The 14,014-nt window shown below is 36.2% G+C and overlaps 3 protein-coding genes across 8 annotated transcripts in view; 2 read left to right on the top strand and 1 right to left on the bottom strand.

Moving 5' to 3' along the window:
• The first annotated feature begins 22 nt into the window (after positions 1-22).
• Positions 23-2,007, top strand: LOC128675185 (uncharacterized protein). The gene is made up of 5 exons (XM_053754425.2): positions 23-292; positions 398-590; positions 913-1,042; positions 1,368-1,515; positions 1,764-2,007. The coding sequence occupies exons 1-5, from the start codon at positions 70-72 to the stop codon at positions 1,811-1,813; spliced, it is 744 nt and encodes a 247-aa protein (XP_053610400.1). The 5' UTR covers positions 23-69; the 3' UTR covers positions 1,814-2,007.
• On the bottom strand, positions 1,898-13,793 carry Hacl (2-hydroxyacyl-CoA lyase). Of its 6 annotated transcripts, none has more exons than XM_053754413.1 (12): positions 13,651-13,793; positions 9,630-9,746; positions 9,268-9,409; positions 8,100-8,257; positions 7,049-7,195; positions 6,510-6,732; positions 6,101-6,261; positions 5,216-5,404; positions 4,391-4,576; positions 3,836-4,017; positions 3,214-3,346; positions 1,898-2,787 (listed from the first exon to the last, which is right to left on the bottom strand). In XM_053754413.1, exons 2-12 carry the CDS (start codon positions 9,744-9,746, stop codon positions 2,539-2,541), a joined length of 1,887 nt encoding a protein of 628 aa, XP_053610388.1. In that variant the 5' UTR covers positions 13,651-13,793; the 3' UTR covers positions 1,898-2,538. The 6 variants fall into 6 exon arrangements, with proteins under 6 accessions (XP_053610388.1, XP_053610387.1, XP_053610384.1 ...); XM_053754412.1 differs by lacking the exon at positions 13,651-13,793 and adding an exon at positions 9,978-10,114; XM_053754409.1 differs by lacking the exon at positions 13,651-13,793 and adding an exon at positions 9,937-10,094.
• The window catches only part of LOC128675181 (sialin-like), an 18,014-nt gene continuing 16,372 nt past the window's right edge, over positions 12,373-14,014 (top strand). Inside the window, exon 1 of the mRNA XM_053754416.2 lies at positions 12,373-12,830. Within this exon, the coding sequence (XP_053610391.1) occupies positions 12,803-12,830 (28 nt within the window). The 5' untranslated portion in view covers positions 12,373-12,802. The remainder of the gene's footprint in view (positions 12,831-14,014) is intronic.

Here is a 14,014-nt window from a genome sequence, read left to right as displayed (position 1 = left end):
GTATTGGCTGTCACTTCTGTATTATGACATCTTTTGTCTGTCAATTTTATTTCGCGTTAGACCCGAAAAATGGAAGAAGCTGTTGCTGTGAAACACGAAGGGAAAAATATTGATATAAAGCAAGAAAATTTAGATAGTTATAAGTACGAGTTTGACTCTGGAAGCCAAGACAGTAGCAAAAGTGGTAGTGGTGGTTACCAGAGATGGGCGCCCAATTTAAATGGCGTGAGAAAAAGCGCTTTTACGCCGTACAAATCTGTCCAGTGCACAGCTTTGACGAATTTACAAAGAGGTAAATATATTTCCAGAGATTTTTGTTGATAGTTCAGACAATCGATTTCTAGTGGGATGTTCAGCGGGTTTAGTGAAGTAGATCATTCAAGGTCGCTGTTTTCAGGCAACACGCAGGCGCGAGTTCCAGAATTGCCCCAGCCAGACAGTAGCTTACATGCTAAAGCTGGCCGCGGAGAAATAACGCGCGACGACCTGAAACTGGAGCAATATGCCGATATTACGGACGAACACGGACTCACGGCTCTGCATTGGGCTGCTAGTTATGGCCAGTTAAACAGTTGTCAAGACCTTGTATGGTGAGTGCTAAACACATTCCTTTGTTCTTGAGAATACTTGATGTACTTGCTTGGAAACATAGACTGAATTTTTGTGTCATTGAAGTATATAATGTAACCTATTTGTTTTTATTGTTAATACTATCAAGTCAGATGTGGAAATTCTTTATAAGAATTTTTGTCAAAAGCATAAGCTTAAGTTTTTTACCATTTTATATGTGTCCAGTACAATAGACAATTTACTAAACAGACATGTTTATGATCTGCCACTTGTAGGAAATTATTAGTTTTCTTTTTCATTATTTTAAAGTAAGGTGTGTTTGATGAGACAAGTTTAATTTAGGAGTGGTGCCAACGTCAACATGAGAGGGCCTGAAGGAGAGACCGCTCTTCACCTGGCTGCAGCCGGCGGACATCATGAGGTTGTGAAATTTCTGTTGACTGAAGGTGCTGATGCAGACATACAAGATGATGTAAGCTTTTTATTTTTTTGGGATTCAATTAATCAAGATTTATATGTTATAGGATGTTTTTATTTGGTTCATTTTGTGATCATGTACAGTGATAGTGATTTATCTGAACATTTTTTTTGATGTTAATGCACTTTTTGTTAATACTACAATACTCCTGCTTGATATCAAGATAGAAATAGATTTAGTACTAAAGCAATCCAGTAATACAGAGATAGTCCTTTATCTTACACATTTCACAAATTACATGTTGCTATCAAAATAATGATTTCAAATGTGCTTTCATTAAAATATTAATGAACACAATCTTGTTTAATTTTTATTTCAGTCTGGCAGTACTGCACTAATGTATGCAGCTGCCGCTGACTTCCCCTATACCTGTAATGAGCTTCTTGTCCGAGGAGCTGATCTCACTCTCACCAATGATTATGACCAAGATGCTTACACACTCACCACAACTAATAATTGTAAATTGGGTGAGTAAATACAATTTTTTTATTTTACTTTTTCTTGATCTTTTCCCATTTAGGAGCAAAGTTGGTACTTAAGTTCCTTTTCATGGCTTTCCTTATATAAAAATTGACCTTGTTTTTGATATAAGCAAAATATTATTTACACAGATAAATTTTGTGATTTACTTGATGAGTTTCAGAATAAGACATGTCCTGATATAATTATTACTCATTATATGCAGAATGTAACCATGCACCTTATCTGTTTGCAGCACAAACTGTGATAGAGAACTTCTTGATTGGCTGCCTCAGTAAGATGTGAAGGAACTTGGAGTGGATTCATTATGTTGCTTTGGACAACCAAGGAGTTTCAGTTGCATCCATAGTGTTAAATGAAATACAGGGATTTAGTTTTTAATGTAAATGTATTAAATATATATTTTTAAGTTCATTATATACAAACAATGTGATGTGACCATTTAAGTATAACTCAATTACAGACAATATCAGATGTAATGTTGTGTTATTTATTTTTGGTCCAAAAATATCCTTAAAGATAGAATTCTCGCTTATAGCTAGTTAGATATACATATTGCACACTGAAGATTAATTAATAAACAGTCCAAATTATTAAAAAATTTGAAAAATAAAAGTATTGCAGTCTTTCTTTCATAATTTTAAATGCATTTTATGTGTTGTCAAATATAGACGGCTAAACATGCTGGGCATAATACGTTTTCCCAAAAATCATTGGTAATTAATATTTATAGTTCCATTGACTTGTTTGCAAACTTATTTTAATAAAAAGGTATTAATTAACAAGTTACCTTTATAGTATAAAAATATACCATTACCAAATTTTCAACAATGAGACTAGATCTCTAAGGAGCAGCGATTAAGGTGACCTGTATCTATACATACATTATCACGTCTTTATCCCTTACAGTGTAGACAGAGCCAATAGTCGCTCTCTCTCTCTGCTCTCTTGTTTAGCTAGATAGATTGGATCTGTCGTGAAAAAATATTCCAACTAGATCCATTATGGATCTAGTGAGAATGATCGAGTGACATACATTTTATAATTTGGATTCTGTCAGCCAGTTGAAAGTCTGTGGTTTCCTGTTGGCCTGTGGGTTGATGGCTATGTTGATGATACTGGGTTTGTCTGTGACGGCGAGCGCCTTCTTCAGCGCCACTTCTATCTCTTCGGTGGTGCGGCAGAAGTGGCCCGTCTCTCCGAATAACTCCATCATCTTCTCGTAGCGGACCTCCGCGGACAGAGAAGTTGGTGGTGTACTGAATAATATAATAAAATACTAATATTGATCATCGTTGAAAGACTGTTCATTTATTAATTCACAATCGTTTACATATACAGTATATAAATAGACTAGATGTTGCCCGGGGTTTCGCTCCCGTAGTAATTTTATATAGATAAAACATAGGCTATAGTAATCTTGGATAATATACCTTTCTATTGGTGCAAGAATTTTTGAAATCGGTTCAGTACTTCAGGAGATTACCCGCCTCAAACATACAAACTCACAAATGCTTACCTCTTTATAATAATAGTATAGATGTTTACAAAATTTAAGTCAGGTATTGCGAAAGCAATGTTATAGACAATTATATCAGCTGTGCTGCTAGATAGGTACTAGCCCCGACAGAAGCCGAAGAAGTAGAAAGTAGGATAGTGACGTCTGAATCAAATTTTGATCGTACCACTGCGTGGGGTCGCCGCCGGCCTGCATGTCTCTCATGGTCTCCTTGTCGAAGCCGCTGTAGATGCCGTTGTTGTTCACGATCACGATCACCACCGGCAGTTTGTATCGGAACATCGTCTCGATCTCCATTCCTGAACAATACCATTATAATTATTACTAAAAAATACAATTCCTCGAATAATTCTAGATCATGGTTATGTATATATGTAAATGCAGGACGAATTATTGTTTTTACAGATAATTCAATAATTATAAACTACATATTTTCGTTTAATTAGGAGATTGATTGAAGCGGTGGTAGTATAATGGTTAAGACGTCTGCCTGTGGATCGAAATGTCCCATGTTCGAACATGTACTCGTGCCACATGAGTTTGTATACCAATCTGACTCATGTATAGTAGTTTTCATCGACTACCACTTGCTTCCGGTGAAGGAAAACATCGTGAGGAAACCTGCACACTGGTTGATTCTTATTAACTTGTGTGTGAAATGGAGAAGGCAATGGCAAACCACTCCATTACTAATGCCAAGAAAGTTGTTGTGTGCCATGAGGAATACGACTATGAAGAAGGAGATGAGATTGATTGTCATAAGAAGTAAATATTGGGTAAGTATGTACCTGAGAAGCCGAAGGCGGAGTCTCCCTCGACGCAGATGACCCTCGGCGCGGCCGCGGCCGCGGACGCGCGGCTCCACAGCGCCGCCGCCACCGCGAACCCCGGGCCCACCTGCGCGCGCGCATGTCTCACATAACTCCGTCCACAGAGATAGGCACATTGACATATCTTTCGTTTCGCTCATCTATACATTTAATCTATATCTATAGTATATATATGTATAATAAAACTTTAAGTGGGCTATGTCTGTACAAAGGAGATATTAAAGACATATAAATTCTGGGGTCTTTATGGGACTAATACTAATAAATTATGAACTTATGAGCTGATAGTGCTGAAATCAGCCATTAATCTGGACTAGAGTTTGTCACTCGTTGAAAACCTCTCCACTCAGTTACATGCGGATCATCTGCCCTCAGAATGCTGTTATCACTTGACTTCGTATTATAGCCAGGAGTAGTTTGGTTTAGCTTAAAGTATGCCTTATCTTTTTTTATAAAAAAAATCATTGGTGACATGACTTTTACACACAAAAAAGTGTTAAAATGTGCACTAACCCCCATAGTGCCGAAAGTGCCAGCGTCGAGGCGATGTCTGGGCTTGTTGTTGAGCAGCATCCCCCGCCCTATGTCCATGGTGTTGGCGCCCTCGCTCACGATGATGGAGTCTTTGGGGATGTTGTTCTGTACTGTCTTGAACACCGCGTAGTAGTTTAGCGGCACTGATTTGTCGTTCGCTTGCGCCTGAATTTTTTAAAGAAAAAAGTCTGATAAAAAACCCTTAAATACATAACTTTTTTTTCCGAAATTATCCATGGTAAATTTTAGTAAAAATTTGCAAGTTAATCTGGGTGTAAAGTTATATTTTACAACTGTTTATTTTAATTGTAGTGGAATTAGCTTTCTGCTCATTTCGTTTTAAAAATTCTAAAATCGACTTATAGTAAAGCGTTTTTATAAATAAATTTTAACTTGAAAGTAACTTTCTCCCGCGTATTCTGATTTGTGGAATGAGCCCTGTCGAGGTTTTTCCCAGAGACTGGAGACATGGAGTTCTTCGAAAAGGGCGTCAATAGATTGATTATTTAGGGCCGGCAACGCGCGTGTATTATTCCCCTGGTGTTGTAGGCGTACGTAAGTTGCGCTGACCAATACCCATCTGTTGGGACGTATGCCTGTTTCTTCGTCAGTAGTTATTTAAAAAAAAACAGCAATCCACACGCGAACGATTTTGCGGGCACAGCTAGTATTTAAATATAATTTTCTTGTTAAATGTATTAGACGGCAGCGACTATGTTACCGAGCCAGATATCCTTGTGAATTTGTAACCCCTATTTATAGTAGAATCATTCATTAATTTAGGAAAAACAATACAATTCTTACCTCAACAAAAGCAGTATTAGCCTGTTGCTTCTTCTGCAGCTCCTGCCACCAGCCATTACTGGCGGGTTGTAGCGAATACTTTTTCTCGGAGAGTTGCCTGGTCAGAGCTTCGGCGAACGGCTTGATGTCTGCGTGGATCGCCAGCTCCGACTGCACGCTGTTGTGGAACTCCTCGGGGGAAATGTCCACCTGGAATATAAATAGACATAATACATAATTTTACTATTTTTTAAAATATTCTGTTTATTATCAAGAAATATACACGAAAAATCGAATAATAAAAAGGGCAGAAAAAAGCCGCGCATCCAGTTAAAAAGTTACCATAATAATAGCGTATCATTATGAGAATTCTTTTATATGAAAAATAATATTTGTCATGAATATTTTAAGTTATAAAATGTAGAATAAAGGGTGAAAATTTTAGTTATCCAAATACCATGCAAAATCGTCCTTATTACCGCCCCATAGAGATTCATGAGATTCATATATATAACTTAGCGTGCACTAACAAGCTGTTCCCATATATCCTCTATAAGAAAGAAAGAAAACGTATATTGTAACTATATACAGTTTTAACTTATATTAGTTCTAACTATATATATATTATATTAGTTCAAACACGCTTCATAAAAGCTAGTCAATAATAAAATAGACAAGAAAAATGGCGCAGTGGTTGGGCGCCCGGCTTGTGATAGCGGCGGTTAAGACACTCCCACATTGGTCCGTCATTGGATGGGTGAACAAAAATGTATTATCTTCAGCTCCTCCGCCGTTGGTCCCGGTTGTATTTAGTCCCATATTTAGTGCCATAAGGAAAGCCTGCCTGCCCCAGCAGTGGGAACGTAAACTGTGTGTTAATGATGATGAATAATATAGAAACCAAACCTGTATAAACTTGACATCGGGCGCGAATCTAGGCGGCTGTCCGAAGTGCAGCATCCAGTTGAGCCGCGCCCCCAACAACAATATGACGTCTGCTTTCAGCAGCGCCTGCGTACGCGCAGCGGAAACACACAACGACGACTCGTCCGGCACCACGCCTTTGCCTGGAATAATGTATGTTTGAAATAATTTTATTGCACAAAATAAAATAATAAAAAAAAATAAAATTAAATAGTAACTTAAAGCCAACGCGAACTTATCCTACGAAAGGTTCTCATCCAGTCAACCGATAAACGAAACCAATGCAGAGTCAGAGAGGAACTACCACAGTTCCAAATGAAACATCTGACAGACAAGATTTCAGTTACGTCAGATTTTGAAAAATCTGCAGGAATAACTATTAAACACTTACCCATAGGTGTGGGCAAGAACGGTAGTTTCGTGTTATTCACAAGTTTAGTGATAGCTTCCTCAGCCCTGGCGTGTGCGGCGCCTTTCCCCACGATCACTAGAGGGCGCTCCGCCTTGGACAGTAATTCTGCAGCCCGAGACACTAACGCGGGGTCTGGGTGTCCCAGCTTGACTGGCTCGGCGCTGTAGAAGTCTAGAGGTACCTTTTCTTCCTCTACTTCAGCCTAGAAAGATCATAACTATGGATTAGTATTAGTCCATAATCCACTATTATTTTCCCACACATTACAAAACCTAAATTAAAAATTTAAGAAATCCCTATCCGAAGACTTTTTCAACCCAGAAACTTAAAGTGTGTGTACATATTATAAAACAAAGTCCTCCGCCGCGACCGTCAATGTTCGCGATAAACTAAAAACGTATACTGCACGTATTTTCAAACAGTTTTCAACAATAGATAGTGTGGTATCTGAGGGAAGTTTAGGTGTAATTTGTTATGTCTTTTTGAGCAAAGAATATACATAATACATATAAATATACCATGAGCAATGTGCCCGGCATGTCGAGGTAGGACACGCCGGGGCGGCCCACGGACGCGAGTCTCACTGCGCGCTCCACGTGCAGCGGGATCAGGCGTGGCGACGGCGGCCGCGCAGTGTACTTGCAATAGATGCGGCTCGAGTCTACCTGCGAACGAATGTTGTCCGGTTTTATACTGAGTCGTAGGTATATATTAAAGAAGAAAGTAATAATTTATTTGTTTACATTATTATTTTTCTTCTTCATAGTCGTATTTCCTCACGGCTTAGGGTCGTGTTCATGAAACACACAAAACATTCGCGGCACTATTCTATATCTATTGCACACATAAGTTAATAATTTATCAGTGTCCAGGTTTCAAGTGGTAGGTAGCAAGTGGTGGTCGATGACAACTACTATATGAACTTGGGATCTTTCGATCCACAGACGAGCGCTATCACCGCAATGTTGAATTGTTTGTTTGTCAGGAAAAATGGGGCAAGATGTGTTGGACCCCATTCTCCTAGTAAGTTTCTGCCATGTAGGACAAATTTCCTCATAATGGACGCATGTTATCAGTTTGCAACACCTAGATTTACGCCAGGAAAGCATTGTTCTATTGTCAGTTGATATCGCCAAACTGTTATCAGCTGCTTTAAGTCGGTAGAATATGCGTAGAAAAGGTTATTTGTCGTACGAATTCATTTATCGTAATCTGTTAGGATCGAAGGTCGATTTATGCCACAACTGAGTTTTATCTAATCTTATCATTATCATATTATGAAATTTTAAAAACATTTTTCGATTCACGTGTTAACAAGATTATGTTGTTAGGTAACGTAACGAAAAAAAAATAATAAAATTATTTAGTCCATTTTCATAAGTATTAATTTTTAGCTAATTCAAAATGGTAGAAATCAAACACAGCAACTCTGGTTTAAAGGCTGGAGGCCGTATTCAATCCAGATTATATAGACATAAAGTAGTAGTTACTTATAGAATGAATATTAAATCGAAAATTGGTCTAAATAACAATGTTACCTATGAAAACATAGCTCAAATGAGTGCTAACCTGGGGCCATTCCTGGAAACCACCAATTCCCTCATGGTCCTCAGGACAAGATCCAGCTATCACCAACAATGGCCAGCAGTTGACCTGTGCATTGGCCATACCACCCATACAGTGTAACAGACCAGGCCCTGACACAACAAGGCATACACCTGGCTTACCTAGAATGTAAATAATTTATATAGTTAATCATAATCATGAGAACTACATAGTTTATTGCTTAGATACTCATCATCAGATCTAGTCCATGTTCTAGTCTACCTAATTTTATTGAAATGTTACCCAACAACCGACTATGTTTTCTTTCACCAGAAGCAAATGATGGTAGATGAACACATTCTTACAGTGATTGTGTAAACACATGTAACATGAGAAGGATTAAAACCGGGGATCATACAATTCAGTGGTTTTGTAGCAAAATTAAGTAATTAAATTAACTGTAAACTGTAAAATTCAATAATTGTACTGTACAATGCCATATTTGCATAAAAATAAATCTTTAGATTTAAGTGATTTTCCTGGCCAGGTGTTTACCAAATTATAACAAGTATTAAGATTATTATTCACTTATGGATGATGTGGAATTTGTACAATTTATTAAACAGATAAGGGTGATTAAAATTATCTTTTTACAAGACCAAAGACAAAGTCAATAAAGTACCTAGATTAAGTTATGTATACCTATCACTTGTAAAAAAAAAAACTAAAAATAAAGTAAAAATAAAAACTAAAATGAATACTTTTGGTTGTTTGTTTCAATCATTTTTTTTATATATATATTAAAATGCTTATGGCATATCTGTCTCAGAGACATATCCTCCTAAGTGATTGGTTACAATATGATGAGTGAATAAGAGTACACACAGTGTAATATATCTTTACTGTAAACTGGATGAACTGGTTCCAGATTGGTAGAAAGTCTGGAGCTTACGCTGGCTTCGCCAACAATGAATTGTAATAATAAAACATTTAAAACCTACATAACATCAATAGCAAAAGACCAGACTATGTGCAGTTGCAGTGCATACATTCGCAAGGAGATAACATAACAAAAATAAATTAATAAAGTACCTATGATGTAGGTATGTGTCTAACATATGTGTATGTACTTTAAAATGTATTCTATTTACAATAAAGACATTACAAAGTATACAATTAAGGATTTACAAACCAGTCAAGTATCCAATAGCCTGAGCAGCGTAGCATGCAGCCTGCTCATTGCGCATGCCAATGTATTTGAGCCCGGCTGCTTGGAATGCCATTGAGGTCTCTATTACAGGAATACCAACTATGCCAAACACATATTCTATTCCCTGAAACAATTTTAACACTGGATAGAATTGAATTTTACATGTGAAATTATAATTTTCAGAATCTGTCAGTCTACTAATAAAGAAGTACCTACCTAATTTCTTCTCTGAGGTGTTTTAAAAATAAACTTGACAGCAAATAAATGCAACAAATCTTAAAGCAAGAAAGAAATAGGTATATTCATTGGATATAAGAATCATTAAAACATAATGTAATACTCACTTGTTTCTTCAGGCTCTCCGCCAATATTGTATTTCCGTCTATAGTCATGCTTTGTGTTAATTTTGCTGAGACGTGAATTGATCTCCTAATTGTTAATTGGGCCAGGCGCGGGAACATCTTTAAATAAAACACTTTATAAATAATAAATAGCAACACAGTCACCTCCCTAGCTAACAAAAACAAAACTTATGGCAGTCCCAAACAAATAAGTCGAAAGTAAACTTTGGCTAAACACAAGATAAACAGATAAAGAATACAAAGTCCAACCAAATAAATAAATAAGCAATAAAAATTATGATGTACCTACACAAAAGTTACAGCATTTCAGCAGTCAAAAATCACACTTACATATCAAGAAGACGAATTTATTATAATAAATGCTAAAATATGAATTTGCCGACTGATAAAGATACTGTTATCAAAATCAAATCACAGCTGTTGCTGTACAATTAGTTAGAAATCTAATCATATACCTTATTTCCAAAAGAAAAAGTTTCTGAACGAGAAGATTATTATGATGTTGCCATATATTGATAAATATTCTCCAAGCAATTTTTCTCTCCAAAATTAAATTATCCGATTTTTTACTTTGTCCGATCGATGCAAATTAAATTTATTTCAATTTGTCGTTTTGTTCAGTTTAACGTAAAACATTCCTAAATAATAAATTTTTGAAGTTCGCGGCGAACGACTCGTTTGTTGTTCGCCGCGAACTTAAGCCTCGCGAACAATACATTTTTACAAAATTGTGAATAGGTATTTCAATAAAATTTAATCGACTTTGACGCCCCACTAACTTAAAATTCTATTGGCAGATCCTACATACCGTAATAATTCATTCCATAATTGTATTGGCACATCCGTATTTTAAAATTTATCAAAATCGAAAGTTATCGCGTTACAAACATATATACAAAAAAATTATTTTTGCCCCAAGTAGAATTGACACAGAATTGACTTTATTGATAATTGAATGTGTTTACTACACATTATATTTTCTTAGAATACTATGGTGTTTTCTGAGCTCATTGAGTTCATTAAAGTAGTTCATTAAACAAATAACGATTGATTCAAGCATATTGAAAAAACTATAAAGTTCGCAATCTTGATTTCATACCAAGATTGCGAACTTTATAGTTTGGCTAAATATTATATTCGGTTTTTTTTTTCTAATAAGTAGGTAGGTACTCAAGAAAATTACCTAAGTAAAAACAATGGGCAAAAATCTTTAGTTGGCAATAAATTAATGCTTACGTCAAACATTTATTTATCTGTCACGTTGTCACACTGTTGGCAGTTATTTGAAAAAATAGCGGGGCGGTCTCCAATCAAAGTTCAAAGTGCTCTAAATTAAAAAAATCGCCTATTAAATACGTGGTTTAAATTAAATGTTATTATTCATAACCTTTAAATATTTTAATTATTAATTTAGTTTAGTTTTATTTTAGTAATAATCTGCTGGTTGTTTTTCTTTCTTTTTGTATGTTTGTAATAAATAGTACCTACCTACGTTATAAAATAACTTAAGTATAAATTAAAAATATCTAGAGTTGTCCTCTCACGCAAGGTTCCTATCACACAGGCAGCATTCCCGCGCACTGGCAGCAATGGAAAATCGCTGTGCGAGAAAGCTAACCGCGCGAGGGTCACCTGTTGCCTCCCTCAGTCGTACAACCCTGTGCGCATCTGCCCCACGATCCTAAAGTCTCGACGCCAAAAGCCATAAATTCGTATTTGGCATATCTTTGAGTCTTGAAGCGTTCCTGGGTATCTGGCGCCATTGCCGCTTGTCTGCTCGTTGCAGGAGGTAGAACGCCGCTATGGTATTCACACAAGTGGTGTCCCAAACCAGCGCACGTCCAACGTCCATCCCCCATGGTATCAATGACACGTACCCCATCTGGGCGCTAACCATCATCCCGCACTATGCGAGTGCTACGGGGATGATGGCACTAACGAACGCCTTTCTGATGAAATTTAGACGTAATTTGTCATGTCTGGTACTTTTATATTTACTTGCAGATGTGTAAAAGCAATCTAAACAGATGTTAGTAGGTTTACTCTTTCTCAGATCTAAGTATTTTCTATGTTAATCTTCAACTGTTTTGTGCCCAAGGTCCGCTTCTCTACTTGTTTCTTTTCCACTCTCTTTCATCTGAGCGTTTTCCCAGTTTCTTCCTCAGCCGTGAAGCGTTGGAGCCCAGGATCCGCTATGGCTTACGACCGGCTACTTACCTGACGTCATCCTTGGGAATGTATCATTGCCGAGCCGACGAGGCATTCATGTCCCTTAGTTGCCTCATACGACATCACAGAAATATATGGAGTGGTCAAATAAATAAAGGAATCAGTGGTAACAAACAAAATTTAGACTAGCTGCTATTTTTGAAGTCCTGCAAGAAATAGTTACCTACCTACTTTCCATAATACGAAGTGGCGTTCGACACGACTATAGATTTAGTATTTCAATTATCATGAGCCTTTCATACTTATATTGTTTTAGATATTGGTTCCACCGTTTTCGAATTTCAGTTACTTAGTCGCTAATCCGAGTGAAGGTCGCTTTTTTTTATAGCAAAATCAAGTTTCTGTGAAATACATAATATAATAAAATTGAATACAAAAGTGCGAAGTAATACCTACTTATTAGTACCTATTATTCAGTGATGTGTAATAGTAAATAATAGGAAACACTATTTTCTTCTTTCTTATTCTAAATTATTTTCTGCCTAGGTACTCGAATAGTGCTGGAAAATAGTGTTTGCTTTGTTTTAGAAGCAGCTAACACGTGAAGTTGTAGATAGTTTTGTTTTCCAGCCGGAAGTGTATCGATACGGTTGTACTTAGTTACTTTTCACACAGTTGCGTGCAACAAAAGTCACGGCGCGAATGGTGTGTATCAAAGATACCTGCACGGTCACAGCCCGGTCAGTTGCCCGGTCTACCAAGTATTTGATGTGAAACTCGTTGTAAACGAACCAACGTTGGCCTGCCATCATATACGCACGCGCTTTGCGAATTCATTCCGCATTTGAACGTTTGAACGTCGAACGCGACCATCCGCGCTTCAACTTGCCAGTATGAAGATGACAGAAATATAGTGACATCTAAAAACTATTGTGAATTAAATAAGGACTGAACTTTTTAAAGGATCTTATAAGAACTATTTAAAAATGGCAGTAGTGGCAATCAAGTATTTTAGTAAGTATAATTTGTTTTGTTAATCTTAGTTGCGGGTAAGTTACTAGAATGCTACCTCATAAAAAAATATGTGTATTTAACTGTTAAGTTACATTATATAATTGTGCTGAGAAAGGTTAAAAAGTTAAATGGATAAATATTTGTATTTTCCCTTATCGTTTTCTTATGCTTTTATATTCCAATGCTATCGCTATTGTATTTAATTGAAATGTATGCAATGGAAAAGTAAATCTATAAAAATGTGTAGGTAATATCGATAAGTTATACGTAAGTATCTACGCGTACTTATCGCATTACCTAATTAAATCGTAATGTTAATTGTGTTGTATGACACATTTCTATTTAATATCAATTAAGTAAATAGAAAATATGACCATTAATTTACAACTTATAAAAAATATTTCTACAATGAATTCTACATTAAAACAACTTTTCTAAACAGATATATTTATGATTAAATCTATTTTTATTTGTACTAAGAAACCGCCTTTATTTCTGTTAGGAAATAAAGTATGTCTCTTAAAAATTGTGGTGTTTATCAGAACATAACAATTACAGCCAATTCATTGGTTTTATTCGTGTTAGCGATTTGTGATAGCGTAGCGCGATTAGACGAAATAATTTTTACATTATTACGTAGTAAGTTAGAAAATACAACTTTTGTAAAAATTCCGATGAAATAAAAGCTAAATCTAATGCGGTATCGAAATGCTAGTAAGTAGGCAACAATAAATTAAAAATGTAAAAGTGATTGTCGATCAAATTTCTTAATATACGTTAAAAACAAGAAAAATCTCAAAAAACACCGAGCAAAACTCACCCAAGTCAGACATTATGTGCACATTTTGTACTTTTCCTACCACGTTACTGTTATAAAATCCACTGGCTTTGTTATGCCAAACCTCTTCCGATTGAGTTGAATCGTACATACCTAAATGTTCAACAATAACTTCACTAACTCACTGCGCCCATTGTGTGGAAAAAATACCTATATCATGATGACAATTTTCCTAAACATACATGAATTGAAAAAAGTATGTGTCTGTGCACCTACCTAGGTTAGGTATATTTAGTCGGATAGGAGAATTTTACACGTGTAGGTACGCTTAGGTATTTATACGTTTTTTTTGTAAGTTATTATTGCTATATGAATAAATAATATCATAGCGCGATGCTCTAAGATA

The sequence above is a fragment of the Plodia interpunctella genome, chromosome 14, assembly GCF_027563975.2.
Source record: "Plodia interpunctella isolate USDA-ARS_2022_Savannah chromosome 14, ilPloInte3.2, whole genome shotgun sequence".
Lineage (NCBI taxonomy): Eukaryota > Metazoa > Arthropoda > Insecta > Lepidoptera > Pyralidae > Plodia > Plodia interpunctella.
Note: the sequence above shows the minus strand (reverse complement) of the source record. Positions and strands in the feature narration are given on the sequence as shown.

Bases quoted from the DNA above. Each gene is read 5' to 3' on its own strand.
- LOC128675185 (XM_053754425.2), top strand. From the start codon at position 70: ATGGAAGAAGCTGTTGCTGTGAAACACGAAGGGAAAAATATTGATATA. The intron at 293-397 runs GTAAATATATTT...CGCTGTTTTCAG, and splicing joins TTTGACGAATTTACAAAGAG to GCAACACGCAGGCGCGAGTT. The intron at 591-912 runs GTGAGTGCTAAA...AGTTTAATTTAG, and splicing joins AGTTGTCAAGACCTTGTATG to GAGTGGTGCCAACGTCAACA.
- Hacl (XM_053754413.1), bottom strand. From the start codon at position 9,746: ATGTTCCCGCGCCTGGCCCAATTAACAATTAGGAGATCAATTCACGTC. The intron at 6,262-6,509 runs GTAAGTGTTTAA...ACATTATTCCAG, and splicing joins GTTCTTGCCCACACCTATGG to GCAAAGGCGTGGTGCCGGAC. The intron at 5,405-6,100 runs GTTTGGTTTCTA...TTTATATTCCAG, and splicing joins CCGATGTCAAGTTTATACAG to GTGGACATTTCCCCCGAGGA.